General features: G+C 42.4%; 1 protein-coding gene across 7 annotated transcripts in view; it reads right to left on the reverse strand.

The window, feature by feature from the left end:
• Positions 1 to 17899, reverse strand: part of DPF3 (double PHD fingers 3) — a 221720-nt gene that overhangs the window by 49313 nt on the left and 154508 nt on the right. For 4 of the 7 annotated variants that reach the window (XR_012159439.1, XR_012159440.1, XR_012159438.1 and 1 more), the window contains exons 8-9: positions 8626 to 8754; positions 4529 to 5884 (exon numbers count right to left, since the gene is read on the reverse strand). Coding sequence is in view for 1 of the 7 variants with exons in the window: in XM_073348533.1 (XP_073204634.1) it covers positions 8626 to 8754 (129 nt within the window). In the remaining 6 variants the exon portion in view is untranslated. The remainder of the gene's footprint in view (positions 1 to 4528; positions 5885 to 8625; positions 8755 to 17899) is intronic. The other 3 variants (XR_012159436.1, XR_012159434.1, XM_073348533.1) reach the window with 1 other exon arrangement.

Below are 17899 nucleotides of genomic sequence, written 5' to 3' on the forward strand. Positions count from 1 at the left end.
GATGCAGCTCTGATGTGTTCCACGCATCAGCAGGCAGCAATCTGAGCCTCTGTCTCCAACCAAGAACCAAAGTAGAGAGCTGTAAAATGGCAAATTTGAACTCAAAATGAGAAACTAATGTAAAAGCTTAAAGACGAAACTACATGGAGGGGGTTACTTACGACAAACTAAATACCGCATCCAGAAACAAATGAGCATCTCACATTAACTAGTGTATTTACAGTACGATTTGACTGCAGTAGCAGAAACTAACCCAGAAAGCTGACTGCTGATCCTATTGAAGCTAATGGTGAAACTCTGATTTCTGTGGCAGCAGAACACAGGAGACACTAGTTAATGTGAGCTGCTCATTTGTTTCATTAGTTTTTAGTTTGTTATATTTAGTTTGTTGTAAATAATCCTACCTTCGTTGCTTCATTCTGAACTGCATTAGATATACAAAGAATAAAAATACAAGTCATAAAATCATTAAGGAAGGGAGAGGGAGGAAAATATGAGCTAATTTCATTTCCATCCCTTCTTTGCCACTTGCCCAAATAAAGCTCATGCTACATATTTATCTCGTAGCCATTATATCAGCTAGGCCCATGTTAATTCCCCACCTGCTTGCAGGGGTTGGATCAAGAAGCTGTGGCTCTTCCTGCAAGTGTTCTGAGGCCCTTTGGTATGCAGGAGTTGGGAGGTGCTTGGGAAGGTGCCCCACATTATTAAGGGAACATACAAAAGCCTGAACATAAAACCTGAGAAACAATGGAGCCTGAGCTCCAGCCTGAGCCGCAACTTCAAAGCACGGTCTATACAGCTACTTTTAGAGCCCTGCTAGCCCAAGTCTGTTGACCTAGGCTGGGGAGTTCGCTCCAAAATGTTGTGTAGACATACCCTGAGGTTGTAGAGTGCAACATTTCCCTTGGGGCTGAAGAAATTATTTCCTCCCCCACCCCCAATTTATGACCTGGAATTCAAGTCCAGAAACTCTCTTTATGCCTTCTTGGCTTGGTCAGTGGCTTGTTTTTCTTGGGATACATGACTAGGACTGTGCAACTCCCCCACGCCTACTGAGAAGTCCACGGTGCTGGTGGTGTCAGGGACCTCCTTTTTCCTCTAGCTAATCACAGCTCCTCTCACATATTCTCTACCTTCAAAACTGAATGTGATCCGACTCTCCTCTCCCCACTCCTACAAGAGTATCAATTAGCACCCCTGTGGACTTGCTTATGCTTTCATCTCTGACCTCTATGGCCAACTCTCTTCCCCTATTCTCAATCCCATGCCTCAATGCCATTCAACACTCCTGGGTGTATTTAACTTCTATTCCAATGATCACTTCCATAGTCGCAATTATGGTCACTCTCCCAGCCTTGTTTTCACAAGGCACTGTTTCCTCTCCCACCACTACATTTTCGTTTCCTGTCTGTTATCACACCTTTTGTTCAGCATCACTGTCTGTGACATTCAATCTCCAGCGATCTCTCAGATTCCTCTACTGCTCTCAACTCTCTCCTCCCTTCCTTGTCTGCCCTGCACTCTGCATATTGACTCCATGACCACAGCCTTCAACTCCAGCTTCTCCTTCATGCTCCACTCCTACACTACACTCCCACACTGCTCAGCCTGTCCTATTAAACCCTGAGCTGCAGCTCTCTCCTCGCCTTTGTTATCTTACCATAGTGAGCACATCTGAAGAAGTCCCATGGACTACAGTGCTCTCCTCCACAATACATTTATCCTTTCTTCCTTCGTCTGTCAGGGCCAGATCAACCCAAGGAGTGGGTGTAAACACACACACACACAAAATGTAGCTAATGGGGATTTTGTACACTACTGAAAATAAATGTTAGCTGGCATATTTTTATGCAAGTGCACTCTTACTGAGAGCCTTGCCCCTGCTCCGTTGCCATTAAGGTTGGCACCTAGTGGCTATGGGCACAAATTGACATATATGGTCATCAGAACTTTATTCATGAAAGTAAGCCATTATTTAATGCATTATTAATATTTGATTATCATTTGTATTCCAGAAGGGCCTGTAATGTGCTAGGCCCTGCTCACACAGACAAAGACAAAATCTCTACCCTGAACAATTTACACTTAGACACTAAAACCCAGACAAACGAACGAAAAAGGACAAAGTTCCAGCATTTCCTTTTCCCTTGTTAACCCATCTTCCACATGACTCCCATGAATCTTTTCTCCTTCAAAATATACTCTACCCTTTTTGGGGATCTCTATTTATTTAAAGGAACACAGTCAAATTTTAAAAAAAATTACAATTCTGTCTGAAATTTTTTTGAGGCTAGTATAATTCAAAATAGCCACTATGGCAGTGGTCCCCAAACTGCCTCAGGGGGCACAGAGGAATGTTCAGGGGGGCACGTGGCAGGGCCAGGCTCAGCTCTCACAGTAGGATGGGGAGGGGGTGCCATCCAGCCACACAACTAGCTCTGACCTCAGCCGTAACTCCACTCTGCCCCCTGCTCCACCCCCAGCCCAGATCCAGCCCCAGCTGCTCCTCCCCCCTGCTCCGCCCCCAGGCCAGCTCAGCCTCTAGCCCCAGCTCCTCTGCCATTCCCAGCTCTGCCCCTGCTCCACGTTCAACCTAGGTTCCTCTACTGAGGAAGCCTTGGCTGTGCAGTAATGGGGGGAGGGGGGGGTGCAACAAGAAAAGTTTGGCACCATTGCCCTATAGTATGATAACTGTAACAGAAGGAGATAAGAAATAACATTTTCTTCTCTATTTTTTTTTAGTTTGTTTACTTTGTGCATTTGACAGCACTTTGTGAATAATCAGTCCTACTGCTTCCTTTGTATAGGCAGTGTCCTCTGTTGCTTGTGTGGCCTTTAACACCGCAACAGGAGAGAGAAAAACATGTTTTAAATACAAAGTTACAAATGTGACTGAAAATCCATAAACATTAGCTGGAGTGGACAGGGAGAAGGGCAAGTGTAGTGCGAAAAAGTACTTTAAACTCATTTTTTGAAATATATTAGATTTCAAGTTCATAGCATCCTTTTAAGTCTTCAGAACTACTGGACCAGATTCTGCTCTCAGCTACATTGACACAAATCCAAAGGAACTCCACTGACTTTATTGGTATTACTCTGGATTCACATTAGGGTCAGTAAGAAAATAATGTGGCCTATGTGTCTATTCAACTGTGGACTCCATTCCATGCTATCCTCCACCCTGACTTCCATTCCTTCAGTCTTCACATTATAATGTCTGATTCTTATATATATATATGAATAAAATAACAGATAGATAAGCAAAACAATGACTACAAGGCTATTATTCTTTCAGGGATTTGAGATAATCAGACAGCTCTGTTCTTGCGGCTCGCCATCAGAAGCAAGATAGAATTTAAGCTTTTAATAAACACAGAAGAGCTTCACAAACTGCAGACTGTAGAAACAAAATATTAGAAATCTATTCCATGTATTTGTTCAAACAAAATAATGATTGTGGAAAGAGTGAATGTTAAAGTTCATGTTTCATTGACATGGTTAAGTCAAAATACCATTGATCTGACATTTGATCGATTATAATATGACTTGACACAGCAGTGGGAACATAGCCCAGTAGAATAACAATAGGAAAAGATTACTAACATGGGGATGCCTTAAAGGAGACTTTCTTTGGGTCACACATGCATTAATATATACTATATATAAAAATACAGATTTATTTTGGAATTTTATGCAGCATTATTTTCTACAAAAAGGGCAGATTCTTAATGGAATCCAGAAGTCAATGGCATCACTCCGGATTTACATCTGCATATCTGATGGCAGATTCTGGCCATTAGTTATTTCATTTCTGATGTCAACTATAAAGATGCACAGAAGCATCACACCCAGATGTCTAATAATAAAATAAGGATTAGAGTTTATTTTAACACTAGATTGTGGCAAAAAGACTGAAGGAGCCATGAAATACCTGTTACAAACTGTGCTATGCTGCCCCAGCAAAAGAAAGAGAGTAATGGAAATAACCAGCCCTTTTTGGACATGATTTACTCAAGAACTAGAAGAATGTACACCCAAAGTCTACAGTGCATGGATGTGTTTCTATCATGAGTTCTGGTAACATGAATACACCACTCAAGCTTCCTTCTTGGGGTGAAACTCTGGCTCCACTGAAGACAATGGAAATGCTGTCATTGACTTCAGTGGGGTCAGGATCTCACCTTTACGGTTTATGTTGGCACTATAAAATGCCAAAAATATATCCTTACCCCTAATCCTGCAGTCCTTACAATAAGAGCATTGCTTGCATTAGGACTGCAGGGTGGAACCTACACACTTAATGTCTGGGTATGCTTTATTCCTGGTTATACGTATTGAGCCAAAGCTTGCTCGGACAAAACTCCCATTGAATTAATAGGGAACAGGGCCTGGCCTGCTGTACATAACACAATCACACAGTTTACTTTAAAGGACTTACTGCTATAATAAAACAGTAAATAGTTTGTTGAAAATCCATAGCACAGAGGGTTCACAGTGGCTGAAAAACATTTCTGTTGGGACATACCTTTGAAATCTGCCAAATGGCTCCTCGGTCCTGGGACAGCCGTTGGGAGGGAATCACTCTCTTCTCCATTGCCCTCAGGACTTTAGTGAGTATTGCTTTGGTTTATTTCAAGAGAAGCTATTGAAAAACAACACAAAGTGCCTCACAAGACACTACAGACAGAGAAAAATCTGGGCAACAAAATGTGTGTGTGAATTTTTTAAAAAAAAAAGAAAGAAAAATTTAGGTGAGGTATTTTTCCTTTTAATTTCTTCCATGATTCATTCCTCCAGCTGTTTTGTCTTTGCAGAGCCTGTGACTTGCCATTTATATTCCATCCCTGTGCTTGGAAATTGCTCTCCATGAGGTGAAAGGTGAAGAAGAGAAAAAAAAAAAAAGAAAAAAAGCCGCACGGAGTGAGGAGGAGATGAAAAGGTGGGGGCGGGGAGGAGGAGATCTCTTACGAGTGCAGAGGTGTCCAGAGGAATAATGGAAATGTGTTCCTCAGTGTCATGGTCTTCAGAACTGCTTGCATTTTCAAGCTGCTAAAGGTGAGCGGTACAGGAGTACGCGAGGGGGAGTCACAAATTCCACGCGCTACAGTAAGTGCAAAATCTCACATTGCAGAAGTCATCAAACCAAGGGCTTCATTGTCATCTCAAACAATCCACCCCACAGTGGTTTTTCTAGAAACAGTTCTAGTATCAAGTAGACGTCCATTGCTTTTTTGTTTTTTGTAATTTTTTATTTAAAAAGTCTTTTTTCTAATAATATATAGAATATATAAATAATAATAATAATAATAATTAAAAAAAATTATTTGGGTTGGGTTTCTGCTCTCCAACCCATTTGTATTTTTGTGGTTTGCTGATATATATTAAAAGATGAGAAAATCAACTCTGCTCATTATTAAAAAAAATACTAAATCCACATTTCAGGTTTCCAGAGAGAAAGAGGGGGGAGGAGAAAGGAAACAAATTAAAATGAAAAATAAAAAGTGAATCAAAACTTTCTGTCTCTTTGAAGTAGTTGTCTAGGTTTTATAAGTTTGTGCTTTCAGTGTACACACCCAAAGGGGAAAAAAGGAATCTAAAATTGAAAAAAAAAAGTAGTAATAATAATCATAGTAGTAAAAAGGATAGAAAATCGCTCAAAGAGTTTCTGTGTCTGTTTAGTTATTTTAGCAGCCACCCTTTTTATTTGTGGAGGGAGAGCTGCTACCATGGCCGCCTCCTCGGCTCAAGAGAGGCTCTTCCGCATCATCCTCATCAAAGCCGTGAAAGGTCGAGGTGTCGCTTTCCGATGTGGAACCGAACAAGTCCTCCGTAGTGCGTGCTGGCGCTGCTTCCTCCTTCCTGCCTTCTCTTCCCAAATGAGCTGACATGTATGATGAATATATCAGCACATGGGTTAAGCAACAGGCATCATCATTATTTTTTAAATCATCATAATTATCAAACAATGCAGACTATCAACCTGGTAGGTGTGTGTGTCCACAAATCAACAACAACATAGGACAGTAGAATAGCAGTAAGAAAAGGTAAAAAGGGGTTGTTTTTTCTAAAAACCTACAATAACACAGATGCCTGTAGGTATGGCAGCGAAAGGGTTAATGTTGTTTTCCTCTCTTCAAGAGACATTAAAACTATTCTCTCTTGATTACTTTGATCAGTTTTAAAAGATTTTTAGACCACATAAATAATTAGAAGCTGTTAGATTTAAGCACAATGATTGTCCTTCAGATTGGCATCAACTGTCATGAATTTACTGCTGTAGAATAACAACTTACTAGGTATTTCATCAGTATTGCAATGGGATAGGTTTTTAAAAAATTCTCATCCCTATCTCTTCCTGTCCCTGCCCTAAAGTAGCTCCTTTGAAGACAAAGTGAAAAACATTTTAAAGACTAAATATTCATTAAATTAATATATTCCATGTTAGAAATTCTGTGGAGTCTCTTGTGAAAAACAAAAATGAATCTACACCATCTAGCCACTAAAAATGCCAGAATAAAGAATGATCTGCTTTGGGGGACACTTGAAAGTTTAGGAAGTCTTTCAGTCCATTTTTTCCATATAGGGTAAGAAATCCTCAGCATAGACATCAGGAGCAACAAACAACAACAAGAAAGCTTTAAAAAGAGAAGTTAAATACTGAAATCTGTAAAACTGAACTTTTTTCTGAATCAAATGTGATATGTAATTTGCAGTACAGATGTCAGAATCCCACTTCAAGAAATGCAGGAGAAAATATGGCCCTTGAGCCCTAGGAAAATGAAAGCCTCATGTTTGGTAGGGCCGGGAGGTTTGTGGTGCTATTCAGAAGCACTAACTAACATGATGATACACCAATTGCTTGGTCCCTTAAGCTGAAGGAAGCAGCTCTGTTGCAATTATACTGTATTTCCTAAGAAACAGATTTAGAATCAAATCCTGTACCCCAAAAGGAAATGAATATAATAAAAGAATCGGTAAGTAAAATAATCACTTCATAGGGATGTGATTTGACTGACTGAATACTGGGAGGAAACAAAAGAATGCACATGGCCTCTCCTCCGTTTGTCTTTCATCACCAAGAAAAGTAAAGACGGCAGCCACCAGTCATTAATATTATAGCTTAAAAAAATCTATGTATAGTTGCACTTTAGGCATTCTCATCATACATCTATCACACAGATGGAGAATCCTTGTAAATGACTCAGGTGGATGAGAATTTGTTAAAAGTGCTTAATGGAATTGTTCTGGGGGGCTTGTCCACAGATAGGATACAACAGCTACATGGGGCCTGATAATCTACTTTGCAATACAACAAGGACACCAACAAACTAGTGTATCTCAGTCATGTTCTGAAGTTAAATATGAAATTACAGTAACAAATAGCTATGTGACAGAACATTTGGATCCCTGTCATTGTGCAAGATTGGGGTAACACTGAAATGAGTGAGGCTAGGAAATAACACCCAAGGTAAAGGGGGAAAACGGGAGTATGGCAGTGTAGACAGTGTAAGCTTCTTCTCCTTTATTATGAAGCAAACACAAAAAGACTTATGTTAGTGTCTGCAGAGCACTTGTAGCAAAGCCCCTTAGAAGACCAAGGGTTGCCACTGGTCCAGCGATAAGTAATTGTTTTCAACTCAGGATATCTTCAAAGGTCAGAACAACTGTAGAGGACATTTGCCATCTAGGGCCCAGTCCTGCTCCCTTTGAATTTGATAGGAATTTTGATATTAATTTCAATGGGAGCATGAGCAGACTGTTATTTCAGTCCCAGAACACTCTGCATTATATATCAGCAATTATACAACACACACTTTCCAGTGAATAAAGAGCAGAAGTAGCAGCAATTCTAAAGGTTTCAAATTTAAAAGTTTTTTTTTGTTTTCAGATTTATAATCCATGGCCTTTCTCCCCCCTTTCCAAAAAATCACAACAATTGGGAAATTTGAATTGGAGATGGAATATGCTGTTGTTAGAGACCCCATTCCCTTCCATAGCCAAAAATAACAGCTCAGCTGGGACAAAAACAAAAAAGAAAAAACAACCAACAACCCAGAAATAAAGACAGCTCAGGATGGGGAAAGATGCAACTTCCTAAATTTAAAAAGAGACACAGGAAGAAAACAGATAAATAAAAACTCTTTAAACAGAATTAATGATAGTCATCTTGTAAGAGAATAATTCTTGACAGCTACTGCCATTCCTACCCTGTAATTTCCCCCCTCTTTCTTTTTTGGATGAAGAAATGCATGAAATGTGTAATCAATGGAAATGCTCATCATGCAACTTTCATAAATCTTGAAAGTAATTTACATTTGTAATTATGGGATTTGAAGACAGAGCCCATCCTTTAACATTGTCATAGGATTTTCTCTCTCCATTTAAATAAGAACAAGTATGAGTACTTATGTTCATGGCAGCCAATAAATACAATATAGCATTATATAGATAGATACATAGATTATATCATAATTGTCTTGTTAGCCCATTAGCAGAACAGAAACTTTGACAACCATCCTTCCCCACAAACAATAAGCAAACTACCCCAAAACATCAGAAAGAGCAAAAAGGGAATCACGCTAAATTGTTCATCTTAGAAAGTTGCAAGGAGGAGTCACCTACCCGAGCGTCCACAGTCTGAGCATGACACAAGCTCCTCTGGACAGCCACTTTTTTTGTTCATACTGGAGCCTCCAAGGCAGAAGTCACAGTAGTTGTTGGGAATGATAGCCCCGTCTGGTCCTTTTTGGGCTGCAGGCAGGTTAGAAATCATTTTTACTTAAAGAGCACACACATTTCTCCCTTCTCCTCTTCTCTGTCATGTTAATTTGATGACTTTGGTGACAATAGCCTTCCCCAAATATTTTCAGTTAGGGTGACAAGCGAATTGTACAAAACATTTTCATTTTAAGTACATTACATACCAAGGCACAGAGCTCTGAGGCTCTTCTGAACATCCTGTTCAAATGGGCATGGCTGGTGTGCAATGTCCTGCTCTCCCTTAACAGGTGGAGAGGTTGTGTTGATACTGAGCAATCCAAAGTGTTTTACTTTTTTTTTTTCTTTTAAAGAAACACTGTCAGCTTAAACATTCTATTTTTTACTCTAAAATTTTTTACCTACACTTATTTGATTTTTATAAATAACTCTTAGGATTTCTATAACAGAAAGAAATTAGAGGGGGAAAAGCATTCTCTCTTTCCTTAGCTTGTGTACTTTGTGCCTTTCGCAGCACTTTCCATACAGTAAATGTCACCTTTTCCTCATATAATCAGTTAGACCCTGATCCTGCACTGGAATCTGCTAGCAATCACTGTGTCCATACAGAATCCCAAATAAATGGGGTACCTCTGCTAATGGACCCACAGGCAAAATCAGAGCCTTAGCCAGTATTCCCTGTCATTTTTCTTTTGTACAGCAACCAGGGAAGAGAAACAAAACAGAAAAAAATTGTAAATCCACAAAACACCAAACTCACACCAGGATTCCCAAATGTTTCATGAACTGTTGACTGAACAGGTTTGTTCAGGTCATATTCACGGGTCTGTATCTAAATCAGGTGCAGTTTGTCATTTCAATTAAATGTGATGGTGTTTTCAACAGAGGCTTTGTCTACATACAGATTTATACCTACTTAACTAAATCAATACAAGACATTTTAAAAATGGTTTAAGGGTTTCCACATAAGGGTTTGCATCAGTTTAACTAAATCAGATTAAAAGAACACCTTTCATCAAACCACTGAGTTTTTGTGCGGAAAAGACCTAGGCTCCACCGAACACATGTGGTTTAAAACCAAAAGAAAAGGATCTCAGAAATCCTGGCAAATTAACCTTCAAATTCCACAGGGCTCCAGTTCAAAACACATTTTTTAAAACGCTGGGTTTGGCTAAACAGGTTCGTGTTTTTCTTAAAGCCTGAGCTCATGGGGGCAATCAACTTGGTTAGTTTTAAGAGAGAATTGGACAAATGTATGAGTGCAATTGAATTATGGGGTTGCTTGTGATGGTAGGGGGCAGGACTCAGTAGCCGGGGGCTCACTGCCAGTTTACGTCTTATTTTCCTAAAGCTCATGCTTCAGGATTTCAACTGTCCACTGACAGAGGTCAGGAAGGGATTCCCCCCCCCCCCCAGTGTATGCTGGGAGGTGTTTTTATCTCCTTTCTGTGAAGCATCATGGATTGCCATGGCTGGAGATGGGCCACCGAGGGGATGGGCCAGAGGTCTGAGATGGCACTAAGTATTCTCTCTCAGGTACTTGGCTGGCTGGTTCTATGCTCAGGGTCTAACTGAATGCCATATGTGGCATTGGGAGGGAATTTCCCCCAGGTCGGACTGTCAGTGACCTTGGAGAGTTTCCCCTTTCTCTGCTGCATGTGGGTGCAGGTCACTTGCTGGGATAATCTGGGTATATCTCATTTAATCATTTCCCTGTCATTACGGGGGCCTCTAGCACTGGTGCACCTCGGTCCTGCCTATTCTCTCATTGTAGCACATAACAGCCTAGTCTGCTGTGGGTTTCATTTACTTTTGTCTCATGTCCATTGTTGGGTTTAGTGTGTGGGTGCTGGGTGGTGTTGGAGGCCCGTGATATACAGAAAGTCAGACTACATGATCCAGACTACATGATCTAGAGATCCCTTCTGCACTTAAACTCTGTGACTCCTGGAGTCATATGAATATCTGAGCTTTTATTTAAAAAAAAAAAAAAGCTTCTAGTCCTCATCGTTACAGAGAATTTTTGTCCCTGTTATGCATTTCAAAATTAGAAATGTTTCAGCTGTACTTGAAAACATGAACCCCAGGGGCTCATGAACCAGAAAGCAAATAAAAAGAACTCCATATTTACTTTTTAAATTTCACAGATTTTATGCCAATCTCAATTTTTGGGGCCTGACTCATGATTTTTAAATGTGTGGGGTTGGCAACACTGCAAAGAAGACGCCTAATTCTCCATTGCTTTGCACCATCTTGTAGTCCTTTATATCTGTGCAACTTGAATGCAAATTGTGTGTAAAATCCTACCATGCAATGAGTGGAGAATTCTCATTCAGTAACGTTTTGTACGCACTTTGCACAATGGCCACACAAGTTGCAAGGTAATGGAGAATCAGGACGGAGGCGTTTGTTTTAGGTTGGGGTTTTTGGTGTTTGCTACTTTAAATGAATACAGCAAATTGCTTACAATTAGATGGATGCCATTAAAAAGGGATTTTTTTTTTACCCTCTTTACTCCTGCTCTATCCACCCCCTTTCTATCCTTTTTCTTTCCATTTATCTTATCCTCTCCTAAGTTAACGCACCCCACATAAACATAGACAATGGGTATAATAGCCAAGGTAAGGCTAAGCCTACCCTGGAACAGCTGCTGCCGACCCGCCACCTGGGCTGCGGTGGCCCTGTCCCGAGGCCTCACCGTCTGCTGCTGCCTGCCTGTCGCTGCTCACCATGTCCCTCCTCCTTGGGGTGCAGGGGAGTGAGGAGGTAACACGGTGAGCCAGCGGTGGGCCAGAGGGTCTGGCAGGGGAGTGAAGCGGCTCGCTTGGCCGTGCACTGGGGCTGGCTGGGTGTGGGGAGACCAGCAGTTTGGCCCGGCCCAGTGTGGCTGGGGCCGGCAGCTCTGGAGAGGCCAGTGGCTTGGCCTGGTGCTTGGTGGGGCTACGGCCTGTCCAGTCCAGTGGATGGCTTGGCCCAACATGGCCAGCTCGGTGTGAGGGTAAGGGGTGGCTCGACCCGGGGTGGCCGGCTCGGGGGGGGGGCTGACGGCTCGGCCCGGCGCTTGGCAGGGCCAGGACCCATCCTGTCCAGGGGCTGGCTCGGCCCAGCATGGCCAGCTCGGCGGGGCTGGCAACTCAGCCCGGCATGGCTGGGACTGGGCGGGCGCTCAGGGGGGTGGGCCCAGCGTGGCTGAGGTGGGCATGCCACGGGGCTCCTCCAGTCACCAGGGGGTAGGGTCTCCGGCGTGCGGGGGCAGGCCCTCGGGCGGAAGGGGCGCAGCCAGCAGGTTAGCTTCCCCAAAGTGGGGTTCACCCGCTGCTCATCCACATAAACAAATACTTGTAAATGGAACTAACACGCCATCTGCTGCCATCTCAGAGTTCACTCTGCCTGTGTGTTCTACCCCTTCCCCACCCTGTGTCTGTCTTGTCTATTTACACTGTAAGCTTTTCTGGGCAAGGACCATCTACCACTCAGTGTTTGTACAGTGCCTGGCACAGTGGGGGCCCATTCTCAGTTGGCCTTCCAGCATTCCCATAATAAACAAGGGTAATAATAATCTTCACAGCATGGGGGTTCCCACTATTGCCCTACTTACTTTCAGCTTGATCCAAAGCTCACAAAAATCACTACAGCTCTTCCTATTGAATTCAAAGGGCTTTGAATCAGGACCTTTGCTTCCACTTGAGGCCAAATATTCCATAATGGATACCTAGGGGAGCATATCCTGAAAGCCCATATTTTGCAACGAAGAAAAAAAACGGATTTTTCTTAGAAAATATTACAAGCTTCTTTGTCTCAGACTTAGGCCCAGATTCCCCCTCCTGTACCTGCTCCCCACCGTTCACATCTACATCCAACATTTGGCTGCCAGTTCAGTTCAAAGCCAGCCAATAACCCATCCTGTGTATTTCAAGTTTTCCCTTGGAGAACTCGATGATATATAATCTGAACCTATAGGGTAAGTGCCACTGTGCTTCTCTTGCTCTCTTTGCCCCCCTACTGCTGACAGATCTCATCCCTCTGGAGGGCTGACATGTTTCCATAGCAACCAGAATCCTAGCTCCGGTTGCCTCTGGTCTTGCCACCTGTTATTACTTCATCTCTCAAGTGTAAGGAATTGTAGCATGTCCCCTTATTTTGCTGCTCAAAATGCATCTACAGAGAATAGATGGACTCAAGAAACAAGAAATTAAAATAAAAAAATACATCAATGGGAGTTTGGGGGAGCAGCTGCTAGAAGATACACCTCAGGAAAAGCCACCCTCTAACAGAGCAAGAGATGGATTCCCAGCTGGAGATGCACCCACTTCCACCTGGCTTATTCCCAGTTTTTAATGAGAAATGGAGAAATTCATGGGGGTGGGTTGCAAAGGGAATGAATGGCTCATTGCACAGACGTGCCAATTTTTTAGTGTAGGGCAGAGCTCTGGATTAGAATAACACAAGGTAGATGGCATAATCTGTGGGTGTAGTGAAGGACAGGCCAAGTAGAGCTCAAATAAGTTTAGTTCACTTCACCCACCTTCCGTGTCTCTCTCTCTCACACACACACACACACTCACTTATGTATTGCTCTCTCCTATAAACTATTCTTACAACTTTTTCATTAAAATTCATGGGAGGAAAAATGCAAGTCAAACTAAATGAGAGGAAATGGCCAGATTCTTTGCCATGCAAGCCTGAGAAGCAGGCTGCACCATCCAAAGAGATGTTACAGTCTGCACACATCCAGAACTGGCACCTCCCATAACAGCATTTTGGCCCCTGCTGGAATCAGTCTCGTGATGACGCAAGAAGCTCTGGCCTTCATATGATTTCTAGCACCGCTCTATAGCTGTGATTGGCTGATCTTTCCCAAGAGGTGGGAAAAGCAGGCAAATCAGAGCTTCTGCAGGAGGCCAGTAGGGTTCTCCCATCCTCCCCTTATGAGCCAAGAGGAGTTTTTGGGTAGGACAGGGAGCAGCTGATGCCATTTTCACAGGAACGGCTATGGGGCTGCGGACCATAATTAATTGATGGGCTGTGGGTGGGCAGGTGAGAGGCTGGGAGGACACATTAATTAATTGGATTTTTTGGGTTTGGGGAGAAAGTGTTAGCTCTCTGAGATGTCAGGCAGCACTTTATACAAATTTGAGCAATTTGATCTCAGCTGAATCTTCTAGTAAGAGCTCCTGCAGCAGGGGACCAAAATCGTGTGATTCACTGTAAATCTGTAAGAGCTGGCAACATGGTAATTGTCCAGCACACACTGGAGATGACCAGGGGGAGTTTAAAAATGAGAAGACAGACCAAAAACCCATTATATTAAACTCTTCTGGTTTCTGGGCCAATCTCAGGATTGGGAGGGATCTGATGTATGAGTTTTGAACTTTTGGGGTTGGCAATACAGCACTCTCATCCTAACCGGAAACTTAGGGAGGGATTGCATTACCTGAGGCACAATCCATCCTGGAGTTCACACTAGGTCAGTGCAGCTCTGCACTCATCCAAAATGGGCCAGTACATTATGGGCACACATTGGTCCCTCCAATATGTAGAGCACTTTGAGGATGTAAATTGCACCCACGAGGCATGTGTGAACTCATGTTAACTAATTTCAAGCCCAGTCAAACACTGGGGGCTTTCTTGGGTTTGTATTCTGCTTTGGAGAAAGGAGTCAAGAGGTGAGAGAGAAAAATTATAATAAAAAAATATAAATATGTGAATTAAACAATACAGAGTGCCCAAACCTGAGCCAGCCTTGGTTTTTTTTGAGGGAGGAAGTGGTCGTGGTGCAGCATATGATTTTCAAAGGCCAATTACTCAGTCAAATCAGAATCAATTTCCTCCAAAACACTTCAGAGTGCTTCTCCTCATTAAAAAGAAGAGGAGTACTTGTGGCACCTTAGAGACTAACCAATTTATTTGAGCATAAGCTTTCGTGAGCTACAGCTCACTTCATCTGATGCATACTGTGGAAAATACAGAAGATGTTTTTATACACACAGACCATGAAAAAATGGGTGTTTATCACTACATCAGCCACACTATCAGAGGCTTGTTCACCTGCACATCTACCAATGTGATATATGCCATCATGTGCCAGCAATGCCCCTCTGCCATGTACATTGGGCAAACTGGACAATCTCTACGTAAAAGAATAAATGGACACAAATCAGATGTCAAGAATTATAACATTCATAAATCAGTCGGAGAACACTTCAATCTCTCTGGTCACTCGATTTCGGATCTCAAAGTGACTATCCTTCAACAAAAAAACTTCGAAAACAGACTCCAATGAGAGACTGCTGAATTGGAATTAATTTGCAAATTGGATACAATTAACTTAGGCTTGAATAGAGCTTGGAATGGTTGATTCATTATAAAAAGTAACCTATTTCCCCTTGTTTATTCCTTCTCCCCACCCCCCACTGTTCCTCAGATGTTCTTGTTAAACCCTGGATTTGTGCTGGAAATGACCCACCTTGATTATCATACACATTGTAAGGAGAGTGATCACTTTAGATAAGCTATTACCAACAGGAGAGGGGGGGGGAGAAAGAAAACCTGGATTTGTGCTAGAAATGGCCCACCTTGATTATCATACACATTATAAGGAGAGTGATCACTTTAGATAAGCTATTACCAGCAGGAGAGTGGGGTGGGGGGAGAGAAAACCTTTTGTAGTGATAAACACCCATTTTTTCATGGTCTGTGTGTATAAAAACATCTTCTGTATTTTCCACAGTATGCATCCGATGAAGTGAGCTGTAGCTCACGAAAGCTTATGCTCAAATAAATTGGTTAGTCTCTAAGGTGCCACACGTACTCCTTTTCTTTTTGCGAATACAGACTAACACGGCTGTTACTCTGAAACTTCTCCTCATTGAAAGCTACTTTCCTGCCAAAATTTCTGCACCCAGCTATTTAAGGTCTCAAGAAGATTTTGTATGATGGGGAAATGTATGTTTTCACCCTCCCCACATTCATAATGAGTGAACAGGGTTTCCTCAAACTTCCCCACAACATTCAGGCATAGAAAATGTCAGCCCAAAAGGTAAATGTTAGGGAAAATTATGATTAACTAAAAACAGAGGGTACAAATGGAACCTGTTATGCACCCTTAATGACAGGCTGTTATAGCAGCCACTTCTGCTATAATTCTGATGGCACCCTCAAATTTCATTTTAAAATGACATTTACATTCATTCCTTTATAAAAACCAACAAAGGAAAAGAAAGAAAAATGGAATAAACTAATGAGATATCTAATCAGGGCATATGCAGCTCTTCACTGAAAAGGCACCTGCTGTAGGATTTCCTGTAGGAAGGTGGGTGTTGGAGCATTCCTGCATTCAAATGTAGCTCCTATCACCTCCCCAGTGAGAAACAGCGCTAAGGCAGAGAAAGGGAGGCCTGATGTAGCTTTTCAGATTGATGCTGCTTGTGGAGAGGAACAAACAGTTCATCTCCAACTGAGGGGCTGGCTCTTGTCATTTATTCATCTCCAGCCCCCTGCCTGGATGGAAATAAAAATGTTTCAAAGAAGGCTGTGTGGGGGAGCTGGAGGACAGCTTGGAAGCACAGTGAGGTTAGTGCATTCATTTTTTATCTTTGAAGCCTAGGTATCTAATTATGCTTAGAATATACAAATGCCGTTGACTGATCTCTCAACTAGAGATTTGTCCACATCACAAGATCTGCCAAAGAAATGGGCAAAATTGGAAGATGCCCTGAACTGGTACAGCAGTTGGTCTGACAAGTCAAATCTGCATATTAGCAGAGCTGTGTGAGTGCTCTGGACTGCAGCAGCATTAGCAGAGTGTATGGCAAGTCCAGACTGGTATTGGAAGAGGTGTCCAGGTGCCTGAAGTCTGAACAGCATCTGTTCACACTATGACTGACTTTAGACACTGCTATGAGACCCTAATTTTTTGGAACACTACAAGTTATCCTAACGTTTAAGTTTTAAAAAGCAAAGTGCCACTCAGATGATTCACTCCCATTTAAAAGGAGAAGGTGTGCTCCTTACAGACAGGCACACACCTTCCTGTTCCTTTAGCAATGAAATTAGTTTTATAATACCACATTCATTGACATATATATTTAAATAGACAGATATCAAGTTAATAAAAATCCCACTTTAGAAACCTTTCAGAATCTGCAGGCGGCAGCTACCCCAGTTCATCCTATAACATTAGGATGAGATGTACATATATTGCAACATGTGTTCAGTGGCAGATTCATGGACTCACCCTGGGCTCAAAGCTCACATGCCGCCAGTGCCGAATATTGAAGGATGAAGACAGCAGAAGAGCAGGTTTGACATGATGTGGAACTATTTTGTTCTATTGTCAGGGTTCAGGTTTGCCTGGTTTTTAAACAGTTTTCTATAACTTCTTTTTCATGATTTCAAACGCAGCTGACAAGTATTTGCAACATTAGATAACAAGTCTGTATGGGACTAAGGCAAGTTTGGGTCTTGAAGGAGGGACATCCCCCTATATCAAGAGAGTGAGCTGAGATATAGAAGTAAATCACCTAACGCCGCATGGTCACAGCCTGTATTAAAAAGCATAGGCTGCCTTGTTTTAGGGGAAAATAGGAGGTCAGAGAAGGTGATCTGGGAAAGGCTGAACTATATGTCAGTGAGGCAGACAACAAAACCCACGCAACAGTGATAAGGAGAGTGAGAGGTTCAGAGGAAACGGAACATCCCACCTGGGTTGGTGGTTGTTCTGTGATACAGACCCATCAGAAGCCAGTCAGTTTAAATTAGGCTGTTCCTATATTAATCTTTTTTTCAGTCCCTGGAGTATATATGTAGCCATCCAAGATGGCCTGCGGGTAATTGAGGGTGTGGGGACAGAGAAGCGTTGCGAGAGAGATGAGACACCATCAACTGTTGAGCTGGCACCAGTCAGAGGATCAATAACTGACTCTGGCAGAGGCTCTGCTCCAGAGAGGTTCCTTCTGTGTCAGCAGGGCAGTTGTTACTGCAGGTACTGCTGCAAGCAGTGACTGCACAGGAGACATGGGAGTGGTAGAGAGAATAAAATGGCAAGAAGTTCATACTGGAGCAGTCTGCCAGAACCTCGCTGCCACAGACCCCACTGCCCACAGCACTGCAAATTCCAAATGGCTGCTTTGGATTTGCTTTGCCTTTTCTAAATTAGGCTGCATGTATTTCTCTGCCA

Source organism: Lepidochelys kempii, chromosome 6 (assembly GCF_965140265.1).
Source record: "Lepidochelys kempii isolate rLepKem1 chromosome 6, rLepKem1.hap2, whole genome shotgun sequence".
Taxonomy (NCBI): domain Eukaryota; kingdom Metazoa; phylum Chordata; order Testudines; family Cheloniidae; genus Lepidochelys; species Lepidochelys kempii.